This window comes from Entelurus aequoreus, linkage group LG18, assembly GCF_033978785.1.
Source record: "Entelurus aequoreus isolate RoL-2023_Sb linkage group LG18, RoL_Eaeq_v1.1, whole genome shotgun sequence".
NCBI lineage: Eukaryota > Metazoa > Chordata > Actinopteri > Syngnathiformes > Syngnathidae > Entelurus > Entelurus aequoreus.
Window position 1 is genome coordinate 28,865,070 of NC_084748.1, and position 27,500 is coordinate 28,892,569.

Genomic DNA, 27,500 nt, shown 5'->3' on the forward strand with positions numbered 1-27,500 from the left:
CTTTATTCTTGTAACATTATCCCGATTATTCTCAAAATACTTTATTACAGCGTTATTCTTGTAACATTATTCCACTTTCTTCTCAAAATACTGTATTACAACTTTATTGTGTAACAATGTTCCACTTTCTTTTCACAGTATTGCAACTTTATTCTTGTAACAATATTAAATTTTCTTCTCAGAATATTACAATACATCTTTATTCTTGTAACATTATCCCGATTATTCTCAAAATACTTTATTACAGCGTTATTCTTGTAACATTATTCCACTTTCTTCTCAAAATACTGTATTACAACTTCATTGTGTAACAATATTCCACTTTCTTTTCACATTATTGCAACTTTATTCTTGTAACCATATTCCATTTTCTTCTCAGAATATTACAATACAACTTTATTCTTGTAACATTATGCCACTTTATTATCAAAATACTTTATAACTGCGTTATTCTTGTGACATTATTCCACTTTTTTCTCAAAACAATGTTATATAACGTTATTTTTTTAGCATAGTCCATTGTCTTCTTATAATACTGTATTACAACTTTATTGTGTAACAATATTCCACATTCTTCTCAGAATACCGCATTACAACTTTATTCTTGTAACATCATGCCACTTTATTCTCAAAACACTTTATTACAGCGTTAATCTTGTGGGTACTTTTTTCTAGTAATGCCATTTTATTATTCTCAAAAAATATCTGCCTTTTTCTCTTTTCACAGTATTGCAACTTTATTCTTGTAACAATATTCCATTTTCTTCTCTGAATATTACAATACAACTTTATGCATGTAACATTATGCCGCTTATTCTCAAAATACTTTATTACTGCGTTATTCTTTTAACATATTCCACTTTTTTCTCAAAATACTGTATTACAACTTTATTGTGTAACAATATTCCACTCTCCTTTCACAGTATTGCAACGTCACTATTGTAGCAATATTCCACATTCTTCTCAGAATACTGCATTACAACTTTATTTTTGTTACATTATGCCACTTTATTATCAAAATACTTTATAACTGCGTTATTCTTGTAACATTATTCCACTTTTTTCTCAAAACAATGTTGTATAACGTTATTCTTTTAACATATTCCACTTTCTTCTCAAAATACTGTATTACAACTTTATTGTGTAACAATATTCCTCTTTCTTATCACAGTATTGCAACTTTATTCTTGTAACAATATTCCATTTTCTTTTGAGAATATTACAATACAACTTTATTCTTGTAACATTATGCCACTTATTCTCAAAATGTTATTCCTTGTTTATCATTCTGTTAACATTATGCCACTTAGTCTCAAAATAATTTATTACTGCATTAATCTTGTAACACTGTTCTACTTTCTTCTCAAAATACTGTATTACAATATTATTGTGTAACAATATTCCACTCTCTTTTCACAGTATTGCAACGTCACTATTGTAGCAACATTCCACGTTCTTCTCAGAATACTGCATTACAACTTTATTCTTGTAACATTATGCCACTTTATTCTCAAAATGCTTCATTACAGCGTTATTCTTGTAACATTATTCCACCTTCTTTTTTAAAGATTTCTCACAATATGAGTGTATGTATTCTTGAAATATAAAAACTTGATTCTAGGTACTTTCTTCTTGTAATGCCATTTTATTATTCTCAAAAAAATATCTGCCTTTTTCTTTGAAAAAAAAAAAGAAAAAAAAGACTCTACTAACCTAATATTAAAAACAGTTTTTAAATGATGGAATGGATTAAGTAAAGAAGTTAAACATTGTACTGATATGATCCAGCTTAAGAGGTTGTTCAAATTATTAGTGCTTACAAAGTACAAAGAAGAAGAACTATGAGAAATACTTTCAACTAGGGATGTCTGATAATGGCTTTTTGCCGATTTCCGATATTGTCCAACTCTTTAATTACCGATACCGATATCAACCGATACCGATATATACAGTCATGGAATTAACACATTATTATGCCCAATTTGGACAACCAGGTATGGTGAAGATAAGGTCCTTTTTTTAAAAATTAATAAATTAAAAAAACATTTTCTTGAATAAAAAACAAAGTAAAACAATATAAAAACAGTTACATAGAAACTAGTAATTAATGAAAATGAGTAAAATTAACTGTTAAAGGTTAGTACTATTAGTGGACCAGCAGCACGCACAATCATGTGTGCTTACGGACTGTATCCCTTGCAGACTGTATTGATATATATCGATATATAATGTAGGAACCAGAAATATTAATAACAGAAAGAAACAACCCTTTTGTGTGAATGAGTGTAATTGGGGGAGGGAGGTTTTTTGGGTTAGTGTACTAATTGTAAGTGTATCTTGTGTTTTTAATGTTGATTTAATAAAAAAAAACCACGATACCGATAATTTAAAAAAACGATACCGATATTTTCCCGATATTACATTTTAAAGCATTTTTCGGCCGATAATATCGGCAGGCAGATATTATCGGTCATCTCTACTTTCAACCTTATGAAAAATAAGATATTCTTCATCTCAGTATGTTTATAATGACTGGCTTAACTAATTACATATTAAAAAACTGTTGTTTTACTCATTCGCGGATGTCATTTTACTATAAAAAGGTCAGTAAATGAATGTATATATTTGTAAACGCTCTGAAGTGGGAAAGGGGTGGGATTAAATAAGCTTTGCTTCTTCCTACTCCTTTTCGGACATGATGTAAAGTGAAATGATACGAAATTGTGTGATGTACTACGCTGTAAGTGTGTTCATGTTCGAAATAAACCAAAAGAAATAAAGTTTTTGTATAAATATACAACTTTATTCTCATAATATCCATATTATTTCTTCTGTTAATACAAAAGTTGTTCTGTTCTCGTAACATTTAGAACTTATTTTAATATGTCGATTTTTTTCTCCTAATATTACACATTTTTCTTGTAATATTATGAGTTCATTCTCATAGGGATAAAATATATTAAGATAAGATTATTCTTGTAATATTCTGACCTAATGTCCTCATGACACTGCGTTATTTTTGACATATTACGACTTTATTTGACAGAACAATGCGTCTATATAGGTGTGACACTCGCCAACGTGGTTAGCAGGAGCAGAATTAACACCACAAAGTTTGCCATTCAGTCCGCACAGACGCTCGTAAGTGATTTTTGCTGAGGCCTCTTTAAGTCAGTGGGAGTCACGCTTGTCGTGTTGTGAGACAAACCAAGGGAGGACAATGTGAGGACACAACACACTGTGGGCTTTGAGCAGAGGAGCACAGGGGATGCACTGAGGATTGCATTAGGAGGCTAATCAGGCTCATGTGTGCAGTGTGGCATCACGGGTCCTGATGAGGACACCATGGATGGACAATGGCAGCAATGTCGTTGAGGCTTACCTGGGGAAGACGGCGGGGACGGGAAAGTGGTGTAGATAAGACGAGGGCGTGTGGCGCTGAGGGGTGCGCAGATGGAGGATGACGTCCTCTTCCCCAGTCTGAGGGGACAATGCGTCCTTCCGGAGGGAAGCTTCAGGTCCAGCGGCTCATCCGAGGAGAGCATGTCGCCTTCGATGTCCGCAGCGCTGCTGGGGAGGACCGCACACATTTGTTCAATCCTTGTAAAAAGCTCTTTTTACGCAGATGTTATGCAAAATTGCTGCATTATAAACACATGTCCAAAAACAAACAACAACTAATGTCCACTCCTCAGGAGGATATTACAGTTGGTAACTTCTTTTTACACTTGTGTCACAGCTTAGACTGTTCAAATGTGTTTAAAATCTGACTTTTAAGTGTATTTTAGACTCAAATCAGAGTGTATGATTTTTTATCTTTACAGTGGTTAACTTATGTTAAAATGTGTTGAAAGAGGATTTTTAGGGTCTTTATAGTCTAAAAAGGTTTTTTATGATTAATGGTTTACTTTTCTTTGCACATGTGTAACAGTTAATAATGTTAAAATGCGTTGAAAGAGGAATTTTAGGGTATTTATAGTCCAAAGGGTTTTTTATGATTAATGGTTTACTTCTTTTTGCACTTGTGTCACAGTTAATAATGTTATAATGTGTCAAACGCTGACTATTAAGGATATTTTAGGCTAAAAATCATGGTGGAAGGTTTTTATGTTTACAGTGGTTAACTTCTTTTAACACTAGTGTGATATTTAAGAAGGCTAAAGTGGGTTAATAGAGGACTTTTATGGGTATTTTTAGGCTAAAATCTGAGTGGAGGCTTTTCATGTCTACAGTGGTTAACTTCTTTTTTACACTTGTGTCACAGTTAATAATGTTAAAATGTGTTGAAAGAGGAATTTTAGGGTATTTATAGTCTAAAGATTTTTTTATGATTAATGGTTTACTTCTTTTTGCACTTGTGTCACAGTTAATAATGTTAAAATGTTTTAAACGCTGACTTTTAAGGATATTTTAGGCTAAAAATCATGGTGGAAGGTTTTTATGTTTACAGTGGTTAACTTCTTTTAACACTTGTGTGATATTTAAGAATGCTAAAGTGGGTTAAAAGAGGAATTTTATGGGTATTTTTAGGCTAAAATCTGAGTGGAGGCTTTTCATGTCTACAGTGGTTAACTTCTTTTTACACTTGTGTCACAGCTAAGACTTAAATTGTGTTAAAATAAGTATTTTAAGGGAATTTTAGGCTAAATTCCAAGTGTAACATTTTCTTTTTACACTTGTATCACAGTTAAGATACTTTTAAAGAGTTAAAATATAACTTTTAAGGGTATTTTTACACTAGAGCCGTTGAGGGTTTTTATGTGTACAGGGTTAGGCTGAGAATGTGTCAAACACTGACTTTTAAGGGTATTTTAGGCTAAAATTCATGGTGGAAGGTTTTTATGTTTACAATGGTTAACTTTTTTTTACCACTTGTGTGATATTTAAGAATGCTAAAGTGGGTTAACAGAGGACTTTTAAGGGTATTTTTAGGCTAAAATCTGAGTTGAGGCTTCTCATGTCTACAGTGATTAACTTTTTTTTACACTTGTGTCACAGCTAAGACTTAAATTCTGTTAAAATAATTATTTTAAGGGCATTTTAGGCTAAATTCCAAGTGTAGCATTTTTAAGTGTACAGTGGTTAACTTTTTTATACACTTGTGGCACAGTTAAGGCTGGTAAAATGTGTTGAAAGAGGAATTTTAAGGGTATTTATAGTCTAAAAGTTTTTTTTTTATGATTAATGGTTTACTTCTTTTTGCACTTGTGTCACAGTTAAGAATGTTAAAATGTGTCGAATGCTGACTTTAAAGGGTATTTTAGGCTAAAATTCAAGGTGGAAGGTTTTTATGTTTACAGGGGTTAACTTCTTTTAACACTTGTGTGATATTTAAGAATGCTAAAGTGGGTTAAGAATGCTAAAGTGGGTTAAAAGAGGAATTTTATGGGTATTTTTAGGCTAAAATCTGAGTGGAGACTTTTCATGTCTACAGTGGTTAACTTCTTTTTACACTTGTGTCACAGTGAAGAATGTTTAAATGTTTAAAAAACTGACTTTAAAGGGTATTTTAGGCTAAAATTCAAGGTGTAAGGTTTTTATGTTTACAGGTGTTAACTTCTTTTAACACTTGTGTGATATTTAAGAATGCTAAAGTGGGTTAAAAGAGGAATTTTAAGTGTATTTTTCAACTAAAATCTGAGTGGAGGCTTTTTACACTTGTGTCACAGCTAAAATAAGTCTTTTAAAGGCATTTTAGGCTAAATTCCAAGTGTAGCGTTTTTAATAACGTTAAAATGGATTCAAAGAGGACTTGTAAGGGTATTTTAGGCTAAAAATCATGGTGGAAGATTTTTATGTTTACAGTGGTTAACTTCTTTTACCACTTGTGTGATATTTAAGAATGCTAAAGTGGGTTAAAAGATGCATTTTAAGGGTATTTTTAGGCTAAAAACTGAGTGGAGGCTTTTTACACTTGTGTCGCAGCTAAGACTTCAATTGTGTTAAAAGAAGTCTTTTAAGGGAATTTTAGGCTAAATTCCAAGTGTAGCGTTTCTATGTTAGCAGTGGTTAACTTCTGTTTACACTTTTATCAGAGTTAAGATACTTTTAGTGAGTTAAAATACAGTGGTTAACTTTTTTATACATTTGCAGCACATTTAAGGCTGTTAAAATGTGTTGAAAGAGGAATTTTAAGGGTATTTATAGTCTAAAAGGTTTTTTTTGATTAATGGTTTACTTCTTTTTGTACCTGTGTCACAGTTAATAATATTAAAATGTGTCAAACGCTGACTTTTAAGGGTATTTTTGGTTAAAAATCATGGTGGAAGGTTTTTATGTTTACAGGGGTTAACTTCTTTTACCACTTGTGTGATATTTAAGAATGCTAAAGTGGGTTAACAGAGGACTTTTTAGGGTATTTTTAGGCTACAATCTGAGTGGAGGCTTTTCATTAACTGTGTCACCATTGGTTTTTTTTAGATTTTTGGTGAGTTCAAGCAATCACAGCGGAAGTCTTTATATATTATTTTGTCTTTTTTCAGCTTTGGATCCTGTGCGAAGCGTCAAAGCGTGAGCACGTTATAACCATTCCTGACTTTACAAGCTAAAAGCTAGTTTTCCGTTCCAAGCCATGTGATACTCTGGAGCGAAAAAGCAGCTCTGTGACTCAAGAGCAGGAATTCTTGTTGGGCCGAGTGACTCAAAAGCCAGTAATGTGCTTCTCGGGGCACTTAGGGTGGGGGGGGGGGGGGGGGGGTGAGAAAAACACTGCAGGAGAAAGAAGTGAACGTGCGAGGAAATGCGCAACAGCTGCAGCGACGCAACACGTGCACGTTATTTCGAAGTGTAAAAATTCTGCAGCCCGTCGTTTGCGTCCACTGGTGTTTGTGATGTGGACTGAACAGGCGGACTAACTGGACGCCTAAAAGCTCCTGGCCTCAACTTTCCACTAGCGTGCAAGTCACGGTAATTTCCCCGCCAGAAGCTTGTGTGTTTGCGTGCACGCTGTGACGGCTTCAGCAACAGTAAGAAAAACAGTATGAGAAATAGTTTCTCTTTGTTTTTGTGTGGCTTATTTTTATTTTTTTAAGACGGTCTATCACAGGGGTGACACATACAGTCCCAGCAGACACAAGACATTGAAACAACATTGAGAACTTGTTGAATTAGGTCCTGACGTTGAGCAACTCAAACCTAACGTTGAAACAACATGCTTTTTAACGACGTTTATTCAATGTTGGTTTCTGACGTTGATTTGACCATTGAAATGTGGTCATTTCCCAACCAACAACGTGGATCCAACGTTAAACACCTATGTTGTCACAATTTACCAATACAACTATTTTGCAATGTTGTTTTAAAATCACTTTTAAAGGACATGTATGTATAATCAACGTTGTATCAATGTCTAGTGCCTGCTGGGGTACCTCTCAAAAGTGAGTGCAGTTCTATAGAAAGGACAGAATACCACAGTGGTTAGATCCAGAAATGTTATGATCACAATTTTTTGTTTTGTTTGTTTTTGTTATTTTGTTTACAAACTCAGGAAATAAATCCCTGGACTAGTGTTGTCCCGATACCAATATTTTGGTACTGGTACCAAAATTATTGTAATACTTTTTGGTACTTTGCGATATTTTTCTAAATAAAGGGCACCACAAAAAATTGCATTATTGGCTTTATTTTAACAAAAAATCTTAGGGTACATTAAACATATGTTTCTTATTGCAAGTTTGTCCTTAAATAAAATAGTGAACATACTAGACAACTTGTCTTTTATTAGTAAGTAAGCAAACAAAGGCTCCTAATTAGTCTGCTGACGTATGCAGTAACATATTGTGTAATTTTCCATTCTATTATTTTGTCAACATTATTAAGGACAAGTGGTAGAAAATGAATTATTAATCTACTTGTTCATTTACGGTTAATATCTGCTTACTTTCTCTTTTAACATGTTCTATCTACACTTCTGTTAAAATGTAATAATCATTTATTCTTCTGTTGTTTGGATACTTTACATTAGTTTTGGATGATACCACAAATTTGGGTATCAATCCAAGTAGTTACAGGATCATACTAGGGCTGCAACAACTAATCGATTAAAATCGATTATAAAAATAGTTGGCGATTAATTCAGTCATGGTTTCTTTGGATCTATTGTATTCGCATGCGCAGAGGCAATTTTTTTTCATTTTTTATTTTATTGTATTTTTATAAACCTTTATTTATAAACTGCAACATGTACAAACAGCTGAGAAACAATCATCAAAATAAGTATGGTGCCAGTATGCTGGGGTTTTTTTTTCAATAAAATACTGGAAAGGATAGAAATGTAGTTTGTCTCTTTTATCCGATTATTAATCTAAGTAATAATCGACAGATTAATCGATTATCAAATTAATCGTTAGTTGCAGCCCTAGATCATACATTGGTCATATTCAAAGTCCTCATGTGTCCAGGGACATATTTCCTGAGTTTATAAACATAATATACATTTTAAAAAACGAAAGAAGATGTTGTGATGCCAAAAAATATCGACGTAGTCATAGTAGTATCGACTAGATACGGTCCTGTACTTGGTATCATTACAGTGGATGTTAGGTGTAGATCCACCAATGGCGTTTGTTTACATTTGATGCCGGTGAGCTACGGTGTGTAGTGAAGCATGTCTAGTTATTCCTCGTCCTGCAGGGATGATACTTGTAAGAAACTTACTTTATTTGTTGCCATGGAGATAAGGATTAGTGATTTGGAAGTAGCTAAAACACTGCAGACTGTGGCTGGACTTTAGCCACTAGCTAGCTAGCCATGTCTTAAAGCACCTCTTCTTGAGGGCGTTTCAGTGTTATAACTTCACTTTTAGCCTTAGTTTTTAAGCCAAAATGCGTCACTATTGTGTGTTTTTGTGTGATGATAATTGTGATAAAAATGTTTATAATTCAATGATCTTCAAAGTTTGACATATCAGTATCCGCATTGGTATGACCAATAGTGCCCCTGTAACTACAGTGGGAAGAGGATTCATACGGCCCCATTCATCGCGATTTACCTGACACATGGTTAGAGTGTCCGCCCTGAGATCGGTAGGTTGTAAGTTCAAACCCCGACCGAGTCATACCAAAGACTATAAAAATGGGACGCATTACCTCCCTGCTTGGCACTCAGCATCAAGGGTTGGAATTGGGGGTTATATCACCAAAAATGATTCCCGGGCGCGGCACCACTGCTGCCCACTGCTCTCCTCACCTCCCAGGGGGTGAACAAGGGTATGGGTCAAATGCAGAGGACAAATTTCACCACACCTAGTGTGTGTGTGACAATCATTGGTACTTGAACTTTAACTTTAACATAAAACATGACGGGGGGCACTTTCCACTTTTGGCGCCAGACAGCAGCAGAGTGTTGTATAACCTTAAAATGTGTTTTGTGGCAATTCCAACTTTGACCACAGCGTCAGTTGCAATGTCGAGTGGCGCTTTCCATCATTTCATTAGACTGCATTGCAAAATGATGAACCCCCTCCCACCTTCTTCTCACGCCAGATCCACCCAGGAATGGCACCATATGAATCCCTTCCCCACTGTACTGATTGATATCCAAATTTGTATGAATGTCCAAATGAAGTTTGGAGGAGCCAAACAATAAAATAATACCATAAGCGCTTATCACATTTGAACAGAAGTGTAGATAGAACCATGTAACAACAGAAAGTAACCAGGTATTAACAGTAAATTAGTAGATTAATTGATGAATAGGTTTGAGAAAATAATACAATCGTAAATGATGCAATATGTTACCGTATATGTCAGCACCCAAATTGTTATATAATATACTGAGATATATATATATATATATATCTGTGTATATCTGTGTATATATATATATATATATATATATATATATATATATATATATATATATATATATATATATATATATATATATATATATATATATATATATATATATATATATATATATATATATATATAATTTCCAGCAGCACTCATGCACCCCCAGATCATGATGCTACCACCTCCCCTGCTTGACTGTAGGCCAGACACAATTAACTTGTGAGACAATGTACCTGTTGTTTTTGGTGAAAACACACCACATACATGTATGGATCTTAAACACATTTTAAAATAATTTTGTTTTAAAATGGAAATGTTTTAGCTTTAAAATCAAACATTCTAAGTAATAATTGTATGTGTGTGTATATGTGTGTGTGTATATATATATATATATATATATATATATATATATATATATATATATATATATATATACATGTGTATGTATATATATATACATATATATACATACATGTATATATATATATATATATATATATATATATATATATATATATATATATATATATATATATATATATATATATATATATATATATACTTGTATGTATATATATATATATATACATACATTTATATGTATATATATATATATATATATATATATATATATATATTAAACAATAACAAATAATTGTTGTGAACAAAAACAATTGTTTAATTACTCCATTATTTAAAAAATCACAAACTTAGCTACATGAACCGCAGCTCCCCAGTGCCCAGCAGCACTCATGCGGCCCCAGACCACAGGCAAGGCACAATTACTGTTCTGTATATTGCTACTCGTGTGTGTACAAACTTAAATAGTGTCAATACAAATAACGTGTTCAGAGTGCCATCACTGGACATAATAGTAGGCAGAGGCTAAACTGCAATGAAGGCCGCTATGGTTTCACATTCCACTGCAAACTCACTGTCTTCTGTCTATCCCTCTCTCTCTCGACCAACCCACCCACCCACACACACGCACGCACGCACACACACACACACACACACACACACACACACACACACACACACACACACACACACACACACACACACACACACACACACACACACACACACATTCTTGTATTTGTTACCTTTTTGAGACCTGAGAAAATGCCTACCTCTTTAGGACCACCCTTTCTAGATATATAAAGATTTGTATTTACAACATTAATAATATATACATACTATGCAAATATAAAAAAGCCTGTTGTGAAAAATTTTCTGGAATTTTAGAAGAAAAACTTAGAATTTTGGCAGTATTATAATAAAAGTCGTAATTTTATTAAACGCAAGTCAAAATTTTACAAGAAAAACTGAACATGTGTGCAATATTATGATAGAAGTTCAAATTTTATTCAAAAACAGTCGCAATTTTACAAGAAAAGCTTAAAATTTTGGCATTTTTATGAAAAGAGTCGTACTTTTACTCGACAAGTCACAATTTTATAAGAAAACTTTAAAAATGTTGGCAATATTATAACAATAATCGGAAATTTTAATTGGCAAAATTATGACAAAAGTCATGAATTTACTGAAAAAATGTCACTATTTTACAAGAACAACAAAAAAATTGGCAATATTGTGATAAAAGTCAGAATTTTATATGACAAATGTCACCATTCTGCACTAAAAAGTAATAATTTTACGAGAAAATATTGCAATTTTACAGAAACAGAAAAAATATGAGAAATTGTTCCCAATTTTATAAGAAAAAAGTCGACACATTGTGAGAAAAAGACTGCTTTTTGTTTTTGTTTTTAATTTAATTTTAACTTTTGTTTGTAATTGTTTTTTAATCTTCATCATTTACTTCAAGTCATTACAGTATGTCTCTATATACACCTTTATTAATTTTTCTTTAGTAATTTTGGGCGCAGGGGGCGCATTTCAATTTCTTACACACACTTGTTACTGCATATGTTGACCACAGGGGTAGCACTTCAATTTTTTTACACACACTTGTTATTTCATATGTTGACCAGAGGCGGAGCACTTCTAAAACCGACACACAGTCAATTTGAAAAATCCCTCCTTTTTGGGACCACCCTAATTTTAACAGATTTCCCCACCAGGAGTGCAAATGAGACATTCTCTATTAGATGCAATGGTTTTCCGTATTGGGACCATGATTTATGTCCTAACTTGTTCACCGGTCCTCATATGGAAGGTACTTTTCCTTGTTGATGTCTCAAGAATGGTAGAAATACAAGAACACACACACACACACACACACACGCGTCAATGTGGCGTTATTGTGGAAGCATGCACACGCAGGACCATATGTACACATACAGACTAAAAACCCCCACGTTAGAGGACCCCCAGCCCCCTCCTGCCCCCAAAAACACCAGCACCAACCTCCAGCAGCTCCTCCAGCACTTTTTCCCCTCAATGACCTATGTTTGTGGCAGCCTGCCCAGACCCTCTTATGGATCCCCTCCTGCCTAGAAAAACACTCTCCTGCCATTCCGCCTCTCACGCACATACACGTATAGATCCTAAACACATGTCAAGGGGGGGGGGGGCTTTCATCCAGAGCTAGTTAACACATGCATACAATTACACGACACCAGGCACGCCCCACTTAATATCCCAACACGCGTGCAGAGAGTGATGACTCCCCCACCCCCCAACTCCCCCTCTCTACATACAGGAAAGCGTCCACGGCGCCCTGATGTGGCCTCTCCCTCGCCACTATTTACCCGTCTCTCGCTCGCTCTCTCTCTCTCTCTCTCTCTCGCCATCTCCCTCCTTCCTGTGGTTGTCCTCTCCCAGTCCTCCAGCAGAGCATACCTCGCCTGCTCGCTCACTCCCGCAACATTTTTTTCTCCTCCCTTTATTTTTAATTTTGAACTTCCTTTGCCTTGTTTTTTCCTCCGTATTTCCACCGTTCCAAAGTGAATCGAGGAGGACGCTCCCGGAGTCAAAAAGGATGCTCCATCACTAAGGGAACGGTGCATCATTTGGGAGGATTCCACTTTGAAAGTGTCCATTTTAAGTACTTTAAGCGTTTCAGTCTTGTAGGTGCAGTATTACAGTATTTCTGAATAAGGCTGCGCCTCAATTCTCCCTCTTACTTTTTGTCTTAGCCCTTCGCTTAGGCCAGGGGTCGGCAACCCAAAATGTTGAAAGAGCCATATTGGGCCAACAGTACAAAAAACTAGAGATGTCCGATAATGGCTTTTTTTGCCGATATCCGATCTTCCGATATTGTCCAACTCTTAATTACCGATTCCGATATCAACCGATACCGATATATACAGTCGTGGAATTGACACATTATTATGCCTAATTTTTTTGTGATGCCCAGCTGGATGCATTAAACAATGTAACAAGGTTTTCCAAAATAAATCAACTCAAGTTATGGAAAAAAATGCCAACATGGCACTGCCATATTTATTATTGAAGTCACAAAGTGCTTTTTTTTTTTTAACATGCCTCAAAACAGCAGCTTGGAATTTGGGACATGCTCTCCCTGAGAGAGCATGAGGAGGTTGAAGTGGGCGGGGTTGGTGGTAGCGGGGGTGTATATTGTAGCGTCCCGGAAGAGTTAGTGCTGCAAGGGGTTCTGGGTATTTGTTCTGTTGTGTTTATGTTGTGTTACGGTGCGGATGTTCTCCCAAAATGTGTTTGTCATTCTTGTTTGGTGTGGGTTCACAGTGTGGCGCATATTTGTAACAGTGTTAAAGTTTTTTATACGGACACCCTCACTGTGACCTGTATGGCTGTTGACCAAGTAAACATTGCATTCACTTATGTGTGTGTAAAAAACGCATATATTGTGTGACTGGGCCAGCACGCTGTTTGTATGGAGGAAAAGCGGACATGACGACAGGTTGCGGAGGACACTAAAGGCAGTGCCTTTAAGGCACGCCCCCAATATTGTTGTCCGGGTGGATATCGGGAGAAATTCGGAAAAATAGTTGTCCCAGGAGATTTTCGTGAGGGGTACTGAAATTTGGGAGTCTCCCGGGAAAATCGGAAGGGTTGTCAAGTATGCCCCCCCCGTGTCCCAAACAACTGCTGGAAGATGAAGATCCGTTCCCTGTTTTTCTTTTGGGTGACCCAGCTTATCCCCTGTCGCCATATCTCACGAAAGAATACCCCAACAGCGGAGTCAACCCACATGTATGATGGCTCAGGTGTGATTCACTACAATAGGGCTCCACAGCACACTGGGTTCTAGTTCATTGAAATACCACAACACTGAATATTGTTCAAAGGAGGTACATTTGAATTTAAAAACTTGCACATAAAACACAGCAAACAAATGTAAAATGTAGAGATGTCCGATAATATTGGACTGCCGATATTATCGGCCGATAAATGCTTTAAAATGTAATATCGGAAATTATCGGTCGTAGGGAGAAGTACAGAGCAGTTGTGTCTCCCAGTCATGCTTGCCAACCCTCCCGATTTTCCCGGGAGACTCCCGAATTTCAGTGCCCCTCCCGAAAATCTCCCGGGGCAACCATTCTCCCAAATTTCTCCCGATTTCCAACCAGACAACAATATTGGGGGCGTGCCTTAAAGGCACTGCAATTGCGTGCGGGCCCAGTCACATAATATCTACGGCTTTTCACACACACAAGTGAATGCATGCATACTTGGTCAACAGCCATACAGGTCACACTGAGGGTGGGGGTATAAACAACTTTAACACTGTTACAAATATGCGCCACACTGTCAACCCACATCAAACAAGAATGACAAACACATTTCAGGAGAACATCCGCACCGTAACACAACATAAACACAACAGAACAAATACTCAGAACCCCTTGCAGCACTAACTCTTCCGGGACGCTACAATATACACCCCCCGCTACCCCCTACGTCTCCCCCCCCACCTCAACCGCGCCCCGCCCACCTCAACTTCCTCATGCTCTCTCAGGGAGAGCATGTCCCAAATTCCAAGCTGCTGTTTTGAGGCATGTTTAAAAAAAAAAGCACTTTGTGACTTCAATAATAAATATGGCAGTTGGCATTTTTTTCCATAACTTGAGTTGATTTATTTTGGAAAACCTTGTTACATTGTTTAATGCATCCAGCGGGGCATCACAACAAAATAGGCATAATAATGTGTTAACTCCCCAACTGTATATATCGGTATCGGTTGATATCGGAATCGGTAATTAAGAGTTGGACAATATCGGAATATCGGATATCGGCAAAAAAGCCATTATCGGACATCTCTCGTAAAATGCACAGCAAACTATTTACAATGTAGCTCTTTTAAATAACAACTTCACAGGGAAGTAAAGTTATCTACTGGAGAGCTTGGAGCAGATGGACGCTCAGGTGGATTTTTTTTTTTTTTTTTTTCTTCCGCGCATGCGTATTAGGTCGCATTGCGACGGCAGACGGAGGGGGGCGGGGGTCTTAAACGGTGGTATTGTTGTGTGTGGACACGGATAAGCATACTTGCCAACCCTCCCTATTTTTCCGGGAGAGTCCCGAATTTCAGTGCCCCTCCCGAAAATCTCCCGGGGCAACCATTCTCCCGATTTTCAACCGGACAACATTACTAAGGGCGTGCCTTAAAGGCACTGCCTTTAGCGTCCTCTACAACCTGTCGTCGCGTCCGCTTTTTCACCATAGAAACAGCGTGCCGGCCCAGTCACATAATATATGCGTCTTCTGGAGACACACGTAAGTGACTGCAAGACATACTTGATCAACAGACATACAGGTCACACTGAGGGTGGAAGTATAAACAACTTTAACACTGTTACAAATATGCGCCACACTGTGAACCCACACCAAACAAGAATGACAAACACATTTCGGGAGAACATATGCACCGTAACACAACATAAACACAAAAGAACAAATACCCAGAATCCCTTGCAGCCCTAACTCTTCCGGGCTTCAATATACACCCCCGCTACCACCCAACCCCGTCCCCCCACACCTCAAACCCCCCCCCCCTCCCCCCAATCTCCCGAATTCGGAGGTCTCAAGGTTGGCAAGTATGCGGATAAGGTTATCCAGCTTAGTGTAAACAGGGCCTTAGAGCTTTATTTCCAAATGTGCAACGATTTCCTTCATTACGTAATGAAAACCCGGAACTTCAAAAATAAATGTGTGACAAAAAAAGGGAGGGCGATTATAGCTTTTTCTCACGTTCGATGCTCCTAAACAGGCTCTATGGATGCATATTATTGTCTTAACATCATTAAAACAAATACTTTTGCATAACAGGGAGACCTTTTAAAGGAACATACATGACTTTTGTCATGTATTCTTTGCTGGTAGTTTCCCCCCATGGAGAATAAGCGCGAGAGCCGAGGCGACAGCTGGGATTGGTTATTATTTACTGGCACACGCTCAGAGTGGAAACAAATTGGGTGAATCTGCTCTGCTCTCAGGAATGCGAAACACTGCAGCGTCTTGCTTTGGAGTCTGGACGACAAAGGAGGAGGACAGCGAGCCAGATCGATTTCTGTTTTATGCTCTTGACCTCATCTGCCTCCCACACGCCGGCCCCTCTCTCTGCCGCTTCTCTCCACATTGTTACCCCTTTTTTTTATCGGACCTCTCCATCTTTAGTCTTTCCCTCGCTTCTCAGAGAGCGGCGAGGATGAAAGGATAGAGGGAGGGCCGGGGGGGCGTTGGGGTCTGTTGTTCTGCTGCTGATGAGGAATTACGGGGAGGGAAAGCAGAAGACGCTCTCTGTGTTGACCTTGTCTCGTTGCCAAGTGGCGGGACGGTGGTGCAGGGGATTGTGGGGGGCGAGAACAGATTAGGAGCCTTTTCAAAGGAAGCAAGTGGTAATTTGACGGCTCGAGTGAAACTCTAACCTGATTACATTGCTGTGAAAACAAGGCAGTACGCCCTGGATGTGTTAACGCAAGCTTTTTTATACACTGGAGAAAAAAAAAATCTGCACAATTTACGGTCAAATACCAGCAGCTGTGGTTGCCAGGAATTCACCGGAAAAAAATATGATCACGATCCATAGGTAATTACGGTATGTTGATGTTGGATCTGTTAGTTTTACTGTTGATAACTGTTTTTGCTTATAGTAAATTACTATGGGAAAAAAAATATATATTGTTAATATGTTAAAAACTATAGCATTTAATGTAAAATACTGGCAGCTGTGGTTGCCAGGAATTAATCGTAAAACATATTAGGGCAAATTTTATAGTTGCCAATCAACCTATCCCCAGGTGCATGTCTTTGGAGGTGGGAGGAAGCAGGAGTACCCGGAGAGAACATGCAAACTCCACACAGAAAGACCCCTAGCCCGGGAATCGAACCCAGTACCTTTTCACTATGAGGCATTAACGCTAACCATGCTTCCCTGTCACCAAAACTAGTGTCTGCAAAACGCCTGCGTTTCTGAGACATGTGACATGAGGATTTTAACTTGAAAGTATTTGTACAACCTTTCACTGGCCAACTCACAACATGGCCTTCAAGTGAACTATCAAAAATTTGCCTTAAATGCGCCGTATCTGTTAAATAGCTTCTCGCAACCAGTTCCAACACACTTAAACACTCAGCGTGGTTCATTTCAATGCAGTTGCACGTAGACTTATTAACCCAGCAGGCACAAGAGATTGAAACAATGTTGACAATTGTTGAATTAGGTCCTGACGTTGAGCAACTCAAACCTAACGTTAGAAAAACATGCTTTTTGACGACTTTTAATCAATGTCAGGTTGTAACGTTGATTTGACCATTGAACTTTGGTCATCCATCCATCCATTTTTTACCGCTTGTCCCGTTTGGGGTCGTGGGGGTGCTGGAGCCTATATCAGCTGAACTCTAGCGGAAGGCGGGGTGCACCCTGGACAAATCGCCGCCTCATCACAGGGCCAACACAGATATACAGACAACATTCACACTCACATTCACACCAGGGCCAATTTAGTGTTGCCAATCAACCAATCCCCAGGTGCATGTCTTTGGAGGTCGAAGCCGGAGTACCCGGAGAGAACCCGCGCAGTCACGGGAGAACGTGCAAACTCCACACAGAAAGATCCCGAGCGCAGGATCGAACCCAGGACCTTCGTGTTGTGAGGTCATTTGCCAACCAATGTTTTACAACACAAATACATTGTTGTATGTCCTGGGTATGACGTTAAACTACATCCAGGCATGAGATGGGAGGTTGTGTGTGGGGTTAGTGAGTCCCAACTAACGTCTATAAAATGCACACAAAGAACCGTTTGCACCTTCTCTTGTGACTGGCGGGCGGTCAGCGCCATAAAGCTGAGCGGGTCCCTGGGTAATTGGGGCGCGGACAACCAACAGGACAGACTAAGTTCAACAGTCCAGTAAGGCAATTAGTCTATAGGATCTCTGATATAAAATACCCCTTCCAACCCGCACCAAGCCAGCGTGGAAGGTGTAGGCTAATAACCAGCATGAAGAGTACGCCAAGAGAGATCGTTCACTATGGCAGAAACATGCTGAGGCTTTCGTCCAGCAGTGGACTGACAACGGCTGCTGCTGATGATGATGATGATGATGACAATGTTGAAACAACGTTTATTCAATGTCAGGTTGTGACGTTGTTTTGGCCATTGAAATTTGGTAATTTCCCAACCAACAACGTGGATCCAACGTTAGACATCGACGTTGTCTCAATTTACAAATACAACTATTTTGCAACAATATTTCAATATCAGTTTTAATCAACGTTGTATCAATGTCTTTTGCCTGATGGGAACCCCTCCATGTCTGAAACGACTTGCCACAGAAATACAAGAAAACATGTTGTCAGCCGAAACCTAACTAGGTTAATGCTTTAACACAAACCTCTAAAACAATTAAGATATGCTGTGAATTTAAATGTACTTTCTGCAAAATCTTTAATCCAGACAGAATAATACCGTCAATTTTAGAGTATTTGCATGCCTGTGACATTACAGTATTTTGCATTGTACAATTTTTCTTTATTTGCACAGTAAAGTCATGTGTTATCTACAAAATATAACCATAGTATTGTCTACTGTTTCTTGGTTTGCAGGGGTCTCCTGCATTTACTACTGTGATAAATTATTTTAGATTCTACGTTGTTTTATTGTTGATATTTAACAATTGCTTGCTGAAGTTTTTACGGTCATTTTTTACAGTGTACTTTAGAGTAGTCAGTGTACAGTTTGCACTAAAAATGACTCAACACGATGGCCACACAAATGAGTACAAAGATAATTGTGCCTCGCCCATAGTTTACACCGAGGGTCCCATAACATACGGGTGCGGCCCGTCAGCGTCCACAATCTGACCCGCGAGCTGCCCAAATTAAAAGAAAAATAATAAATATTTTATTTTATCATATATACTATATATATATGTATATACACTACCGTTCAAAAGTTTGGGGTCACCCAAACAATTTTGTGGAATAGCCTTCATTTCTAAGAATAAGAATAGACTGCTGAGTTTCAGATGAAAGTTCTCTTTTTCTGGCCATTTTGAGCGTTTAATTGACCCCACAAATGTGATGCTCCAGAAACTCAATCTGCTCAAAGGAAGGTCAGTTTTGTAGCTTCTGTAACGAGCTAAACTGTTTTTAGATGTGTGAACATGATTGCACAAGGGTTTTCTAATCATCAATTAGTCTTCTGAGCCAATGAGCAAACACATTGTACCATTAGAACACTGGAGTGATAGTTGCTGGAAATGGGCCTCTATACACCTATGTAGATATTGCACCACAAACCAGACATTTGCAGCTAGAATAGTCATTTACCACATTAGCAATGTATAGAGTGTATTTCTTTAAAGTTAAGACTAGTTTAAAGTTATTTTCATTGAAAAGTACAGTGCTTTTCCTTCAAAAATAAGGACATTTCAATGTGACCCCAAACTTTTGAACGGTAGTATATGTATATATATATATTAATATATATATATATATATATATATATATATTGGGGCTGTCAACCTTAATGCATTAACACATGAATTGGCTTAACCCGGAAAACGTGTGCATGTGTTCCACAGTCTGTGATCACGATGAGAGGTGGCCAATTTCGCTTCAAAAAAGAACTTTGGATAAAACTAAGATAACTTGTTGGTATTGCAGCGATAAACATTTGTTATCATTGGCACACATCATTTAAAATACCATCTCAAAGCAAAACACGTACTCGAGTCTGGCACCGACAGTGTTGTCGATCCTCATAGCGACGTCTTCTATAAACAGCTGCTAGAGACAAATCTAATAACTTTTACCGGGGATTTTGGAGACTTGTTTTGTGTCTCGGAGACTCTGAGTTGAAAGCAAGCAGCAGTTAACGTCCTCAGCAATCAGTGACTGCTGCTTCCAGTCAGCTGGTGCTGCTGTGCCAACATCTAACATCTGTGAAGACCAAGTCCTGCATTCATATCACCACAGCTGATCTGTCGTACCGCGGAGAGGTACGATTACAGCAAGGATAAACCAACTGTACTACACAAACAAGAGCATCAACTTGCAACTCCAGACGAAATGTGAATTTGTTTTATTTCCTTGAGAACGTTGGACATCTGTAAGTAATCACACCGAGCTCAGGTCGCCTTGTACCAAAAAAAGAGATCAGCTTTGTCATCTAAAAAAGGTAAACAAACTTGTTTGCTTCAACAATAAACTATCCATCCATCCATTTTCCACCGCTTGTCCCTCTCGGGGCCGCGGAGGGTGCTGGAGCCTATCCCAGCTACATTCGGACAGAAGGTGGGGTACACCCTGGAAAAGTCGCCACCTCATCACAGGGCCAACACAGATAGACAACATTCACAGTCTAGGGCCAATTTAGTGATGCCAATCACTAAAGAAGAGGAAATGGTGCACTATATGTTAGGTTGTTTTTGAGTGTGTTTACTACATTATTGATTAGGAACTGTATCTTGTTTGCAATATTATTGCAAACTGCAAATACTTTGAAAATGTGCACTTAATTTTTACTATATTTATTTTCGCCAAGTTTTGAGCAAATCAATGATTTGCAGTTCAGTAAAACATTATTTAAAAAAACGTTCCTGTATGATAGTATTGTACTGTATTGCAGTGAAACTTGCCAAGGGACATGTAACCAAATATTAACATTGCTGTATGTATACTTTTGACCCAGCAGATTTGCTCACATTTTCAGTAGACCCATAATAAATTCATAAAAGAACCAAACTTCATGAATGTTTTTTGTGACCAACAAGTATGTGCTCCAATCATTCTATCACAAAATAAATACGAGTGCTAGAAATTATTAGAAACTCAAGACAGCCATGACATTATGTTCTTTATAAGTGTATGCAAACTTTTGACCACAACTGTATATGGATAGACAGGCCCCCAACCAAATTCTTTCAACCCAACGCGGCCCTGAGTCAAAAAGTTTGGGGACCCCTGGTCTACACTGTAAAAAATGTCCAAGATTTTCACAGTAAAATGCTGTATCAAAAATGACTGTAACATTACAGCAAATGACTGTAAAAAATCATGATACCCTTATATTATGCAGCAATTAACTCTTATTTCACAGTAACATGCTGTAATCATAGTCCGCTGCAATATAACAAATTATTTTCAAAATGATTTGTCCCTCTTTCTCACTTTTGTACAGGAAGTGGTTGTATGCTGTTTAATAGAGTGAATCATTAACTGCAAAATTACAATTGTGAAGTTACAGCATATACTGTAATTCTAACTTTAGTGTAAAGAACCGTAAAATCAGAGCTCTGCAGTTACAGTAAATTGCTGTATAGAAGTTTCAAAGTAAATTACAATAGATTAAATGTACATAGCGCTTTTCTAGACACTCTAAGTCAGTGGTTCTTAACTTGGGTTCGATCGAACCCTAGGGGTTCGATGAGTCAGGCTCAGGGGTTCGGCAGAGGTCAAGACACACCCGACTCATCGTGTAAATAAAAACTTTTCCCTATCGGCGTATTACGGATACGGCAACAGCAAAAGTCACACTGATTTGCAGGTGTGTAATTTGTTGTGAGTTTATGCACTGTGTTGGTTTTGTTGTTTGAACAAGGTGATGTTCATGCACGGTTTTGTGCACCAATAAAAAAAACATGGTAACACTTTAGTATGGGGAACATATTCACCATTAATTAGTTGCTTATTAACATGGAAATTAGTAACATATTGGCTCTTAACTAGTCATTATTAAGTACTTATTAATGCCTTATTCTGCGTGGCCTTATTATAACCCTAACCCTCTAACCCTGGCCCTAACCCTCTAACCCTAACCCTTTTTTTGATTGATTGATTGATTGAAACTTTTATTAGTAGACTCTAAATTAAGTCTTTGTTACTTAGAATATGTTCCCCATACTAAAGTGTTACCAAAAACATATAACTTTGTCTTGAATATGAAAAAAAAAAACATTTTATTTTTCACTAAAGAAGGGTTCGGTGAATGCGCATATGAAACTGGTGGGGTTCGGTACCTCCAACAAGGTTAAGAACCACTGCTCTAAGTGCTTCACATAGAACTGAGAACCCATCATTCATTCACTCCACAGTCACACAAGGAGGTGGTAAGCTACATTTGTAGCCGCAGCTGCCCTGGGGTAGACTGACGGAAGCGTCTAACCACCATCAAACATTCATACATATTTATACACCAGTTTTAGCGGCACTGGAAGAAAGGTGGGAGAAGTGTCCTGCCCAAGGACACAACGACCGTGACTTGGATGGCGCAAGCTGCAATTGAACCTGGAACCCTCAAGCTGCTGGCAAGGCCACTCTACCATATGAGCTACACCGTCCTAAATTACTGTAAAATGTTACTGGGAAAGTTATGCATTTATTAGCCAGTAATTTGCTGTGAACTTTCAATGAAATAATTTATAGTGTAGGAGTGCATGAGTGCTAGGGAGCAGCGGTTCATTGCGGGGAAACAAACCGTTGTTTCCACATTGAGACACAAAAACATGCATTGATTTCAATTAAATTAAACATTGGCACTTATTTCATAGTTATGGGTAGGGCTGGGCGATATGGCCTTTTAATTATTTCTCTATATTTTTAGGCCATGTTACGATACACGATATATATCGCGATATTTTGCCTTAGCCTTGAATAAACACTTGATACATATAATCACACCAGTATGATGATTCTATTTGTCTACATTAAAACATTCTTGTTCATACTGCATTAATATATGCTCATTTTCAACTTTCATGCAGAGAGGGAAATCACAACTAAGTCAATTTACCAAAACGGTATTTATTAAACAGTTATTAAGCAGTGGCACAAACATTCAAGTCATTTCCAAAACAGAAAGTGCAAGATTGTCAGAGACATTTTAAAACAAGCTATTAGTGCACTTTTGTGCATGATGTCACTAAGATGACATATCAAAACAACACTAAATTAAAGTGTACTTTTTGTACAGAACGCCACTACAATAGTTAAAAACAAATAAAGTGCACTTTTGTGCATGATGTCACACAAGATATTTCAATAAGTGTCACATAAAAATGAGCTGCATAATAGGAAATCAAATAGTGTATGTGCTTCACTATGTGGTAGGTTCCTGCGGACGTTATCTCCTTCTGTTGTTGATTTTTTTTTTCATACGGTGTAGATGTGGAAATGGTTGCCTCGGCATTTTGTGGGTGTGGCACCGGCCGGAGATGTTGACATGCGGAGTAAGCACTCCTCATTCTCTAGCGGGTGACTTTTCAAATGATGCTACATTAGCAGTGCTGCTACTTTTTGTAGCAACGCTTTTGCCGCATGAATGTTGAACATATTCCCACTTGAAGCCAAACCACCGCCAGACGATGGACCCCGTGCTGTTTTTCTTGGGAATTAATTTTTCCTCCATTTGTTACCAGATTCGCACCTTCTCTCTCTCGTATTACCGCCCGCACCGCACCGTTAGCATCACAGGTAACGTTACCATGTCGCTACCTCTGCTCAGCGGGAGCGTGTGACGTTGCACACGTGACGTGTGTAAGAAGGTGCACTTGTTTTACGTCTCTGTGAGAAGGAGAGACAACAGAGTGAGAAACGCATGTAGTGTAATGCCCGCAGCTAAAAGCAACTGCGTGAGAATGTATACTCGAATATCACGATAAAGTCATTTTCTATATCGCACAGAGACAAACCCGAGATATATCGAGTTTATCGATATATCGCCCACCCCTAGTTATGGGCCTAAAAATTATGTCTCCTAAAGGTAAAACTCCCCCCAAAATAGACACAGTAGTGATTTTAAGCTTGTTTTCTTACCAGTTTCAGCACATTTTGCAACGCCTACTTTTAGCTCCAAAATGGTGCAGGTCTTCACCTACAGAAAACCGGAGAACCGAGTTCATATTGCGTCATATGTGTTTTGAGAGAATCTTTTGTCATGAACCCACATGGCTGTAGTTGTGACCCCAAGATGTAGGAACCAGGAGAACGATGAGCAGGTAAGAGTATTTTAATACTTAAAACAGGGTCATGCATATAAAGGTTCTGAACATAGTCAATCCTCGAGCACAGAGGAACAGGCGAGGCAGGCATAAGTAGCAGCCTGATTGGCAACTGCAACCTGGTGTGCCGGGCAGGGGCACCGCTAGGGATTTTGGGCCCCATGAAAATAATCTTTACAGGGCCCCCTGTATTATAATTTCATCATCATTAGGGGCCTCTCTGGGCCCCCCTCCATCATGGGCCCCTAGAATCTGTCTCCTTTACCCCCTCTTTTCGGCGCCCCTGGTGCCGGGCTGCCAATCAGGGACAGGAGAGCAAAACGAGCGCTCAGAGGAGACATGTGTCATGTCTGTGTGATCATGTTTTGTTTTAGTCATGTTTTGTATTGTTTAGTTATTGGACTCCTTAGTTTCTGTTTATGCTCCATTGTTTTTGTTTCCATGACTACCCATTAGTTTTCACCTGTCCTCATGTCACGCACCTGTCTCACGCTTTGCACTCGCGCACCTGTCACTAATCATGTCACTGCTAATTAAGCCTGTCTGTTTCTGTTGATCGTGCTGGTGACATTATCCTTACTATCTCTGTTTACCTCTGCTACCTTTCATTCCAAGCCATAGTTCCATGCCATAGTTTTCATGCTGTTTCACGCCACGGTAAGTTTTGTTTTCGTTTTCACATTTCATAGTCTCTACCTTTGTGCAAGTTTTTGTTTCATTAGCCAAGTTTGTACTTCCGCCCTTGTGCGCGCCTTTTGTTTATTCCTTTTTATAGTCATTATTAAATCATGTACCTACCTTCACGACTTTCCTTTGCATTCCGGGAAAACACAACACCCCAAAGTCCCCTTATTGACAACTTGCAGGAAATGGAAACCAAATATGAGCGCTGGCAGAAAATAAACACAAAACAAGGAAACACAAACAGAAGTGCAGTGACAGATCGTCACAGTCTTTATCCCAAATCACATTATTTTCGCCCAGAATTTGAAGCAATGATCAAATAAGTCTGCCAGATGCATTGTTGCAGGTTGCAGCAATACGAGTAAAGATGGGGCCATCCATTTTCTACCGCTTGTCCCGTTCGGGGTCGCGGGGGGTGCTGGAGCCTATCTCAGCTGCATTCGGGCGGTGTACACCCTGGACAAGTCGCCACCTCATCACAGGGCCAACACAGATAGACAGACAACATTCACACTCACATTCATTCACTAGGGCCAATTTAGTGTTGCAAACATTGTCAAAAATATAAAATGTTTTGCATTCAGTTTTAAATCTATAATGACTTTGGGCCCATCATACCTTTAGGGTCACTATAGGTGTTGGTAGAAAAAGTGAACAAATTCAATCACATTGTTAAAAAGGGATTCTGAAGTGAATACTTTATGCGGCCCAGCCTCACCCAGACTCTACCTGCAGCGGCCCCCAATTGAATTGAGTTTGAGAGCTCTAATGTAAAGTAATATGTACTAAAATCAGAGACATACTTCTTAAAATAAACTAAATAATCTGCCAACCGAAGAAGAAAATAACTTGTCAAAACACCATTTAACTTGTTTCAGTGTCTGGCAAGTGTTACTTAAGACCAAAAAAGTATTAGTGCAAATATCAGTATTTTTGCCCTTGATTTCTGATATTTAATCTTAGTTAGATTATAGATTTTTTTTTTCCAGCATCCATTGATTTTTTTTTTTGTCTTTGTCACTTTTCAAAATGTTCACTTCTTGCTTCTGCATTTACGACAGTAGCAGTAATCATGCCATGATTTTACCAATCCGGGCCACATGCAAATAGATTTGACACCCCTGCTTTAAGGTATCAATTAGAGATGTCCGATAATATCGGGCTGCCGATATTATCGGCCGATAAATGCTTTAAAATGTAATATCGGAAATGATCGGTATCGGTTCGGAAATTATCGTTATCGGTTTCAAAAAGTAAAATGTATGACTTTTTAAAACGCCGCTGTACGTAGGGAGAAGTACAGAGCGCCAATAAACCTTAAAGGCACTGCCTTTGCGTGCCGGTCCAATCACATAATATCTACGGCTTTTCACACACACAAGTGAATGCAAGGCATACTTGATCAACAACCATACAGGTCACACTGTGGGTGGCCGTATAAACAACTTTAACACTGTTACAAATATACGCCACACTGTGAACCCACACCAAACAAGAATGACAAACACATTTCGGGAGAACATCCGCACCGTAACACAACATAAACACAACAGAACAAATACCCAGAACCCCTTGCAGCACTAACTCTTCCGGGACGCTACAATATACACCCCCGCAATCCCCTACCCCAAAACCCCGCCCACCTCAACCTCCTCATGCTCTCTCAGGGAGAGCATTTCCCAAATTCCAAGCTGCTGTTTTGAGGCATGTTAAAAAAAATAATGCACTTTGTGACTTCAATAATAAATATGGCAGTGCCATGTTGGCATTTTTTTCCATAACTTGAGTTGATTTATTTTGGAAAACCTTGTTACATTGTTTAATGCATCCAGCGGGGCATCACAACAAAATTAGGCATAATAATGTGTTAATTCCACGACTGTATATATCGGTATCGGTTGATATCGGAATCTGTAATTAAGAGTTGGACAATATCGGAATATCGGATATCGGCAAACAAGCCATTATCGGACATCTCTAGTATCAATGTGTTTTGCCATGGAAGCAGGTATACCCAAATATGGGTACTTTGTGGGTATTTTTGACCCAAATTCAGGATGAATTCCAAATTGGACCACCTCCCAACTGTAGAGGTTTCCATGTATTTTTCCTGACTAAAAGTAGGGAAGGTGCAAGGAACAAATACAGGAAGTGGCACCAAAAGCCATTGAAATGTGACTTTTATCCGTCAGTTAAGCTCGGATCAAATTGGCTTCGGTCTTCATTGCAATGACTTTGTCTTAGCTTGTGCCTACACCATGACAGCTGAAAATACAGCACTCGTCTACGATATTCACCTCGTCGTTGGAATCGCATGACGTTTTGCTTTCCTCCGCACGTGGTGTTGATTTGAAACGTCTCCCACCATCTTGAACACTGTCAGAAACGTACGTACATGCCGTCCAAAGACATGATCTCATCTTCCGTGAAATCCCCCCCGCCCAAGGCGATGAAAGCCTCAGCAAGGCTCGGCTGGTGGCGATTGCAGCCGCCTTCGGCAGGGTTGCATCACTTCAGAACGCAACAGCGAGGAGGGTGAGACTCCAAATGATGACCGATGTGTGAGCAGAGGTCTTTGGTTTGTTTCACCCCCTTTGGTCGGCATTTCTGTTTTTGCCGTCACACCTA

The 27,500-nt window shown here is 38.4% G+C and overlaps 1 protein-coding gene across 3 annotated transcripts in view; it reads right to left on the bottom strand.

Moving 5' to 3' along the window:
* LOC133633987 (zinc finger protein GLIS2-like) overlaps window positions 1-27,500 on the bottom strand; it is an 83,563-nt gene that overhangs the window by 26,538 nt on the left and 29,525 nt on the right. For 2 of the 3 annotated variants that reach the window (XM_062026856.1, XM_062026859.1), the window contains exon 2: window positions 3,383-3,570. In XM_062026856.1, coding sequence (XP_061882840.1) covers window positions 3,383-3,545 — 163 coding nt within the window. In that variant the 5' untranslated portion in view covers window positions 3,546-3,570. The remainder of the gene's footprint in view (window positions 1-3,382; window positions 3,571-27,500) is intronic. The other variant, XM_062026857.1, reaches the window with a different exon arrangement.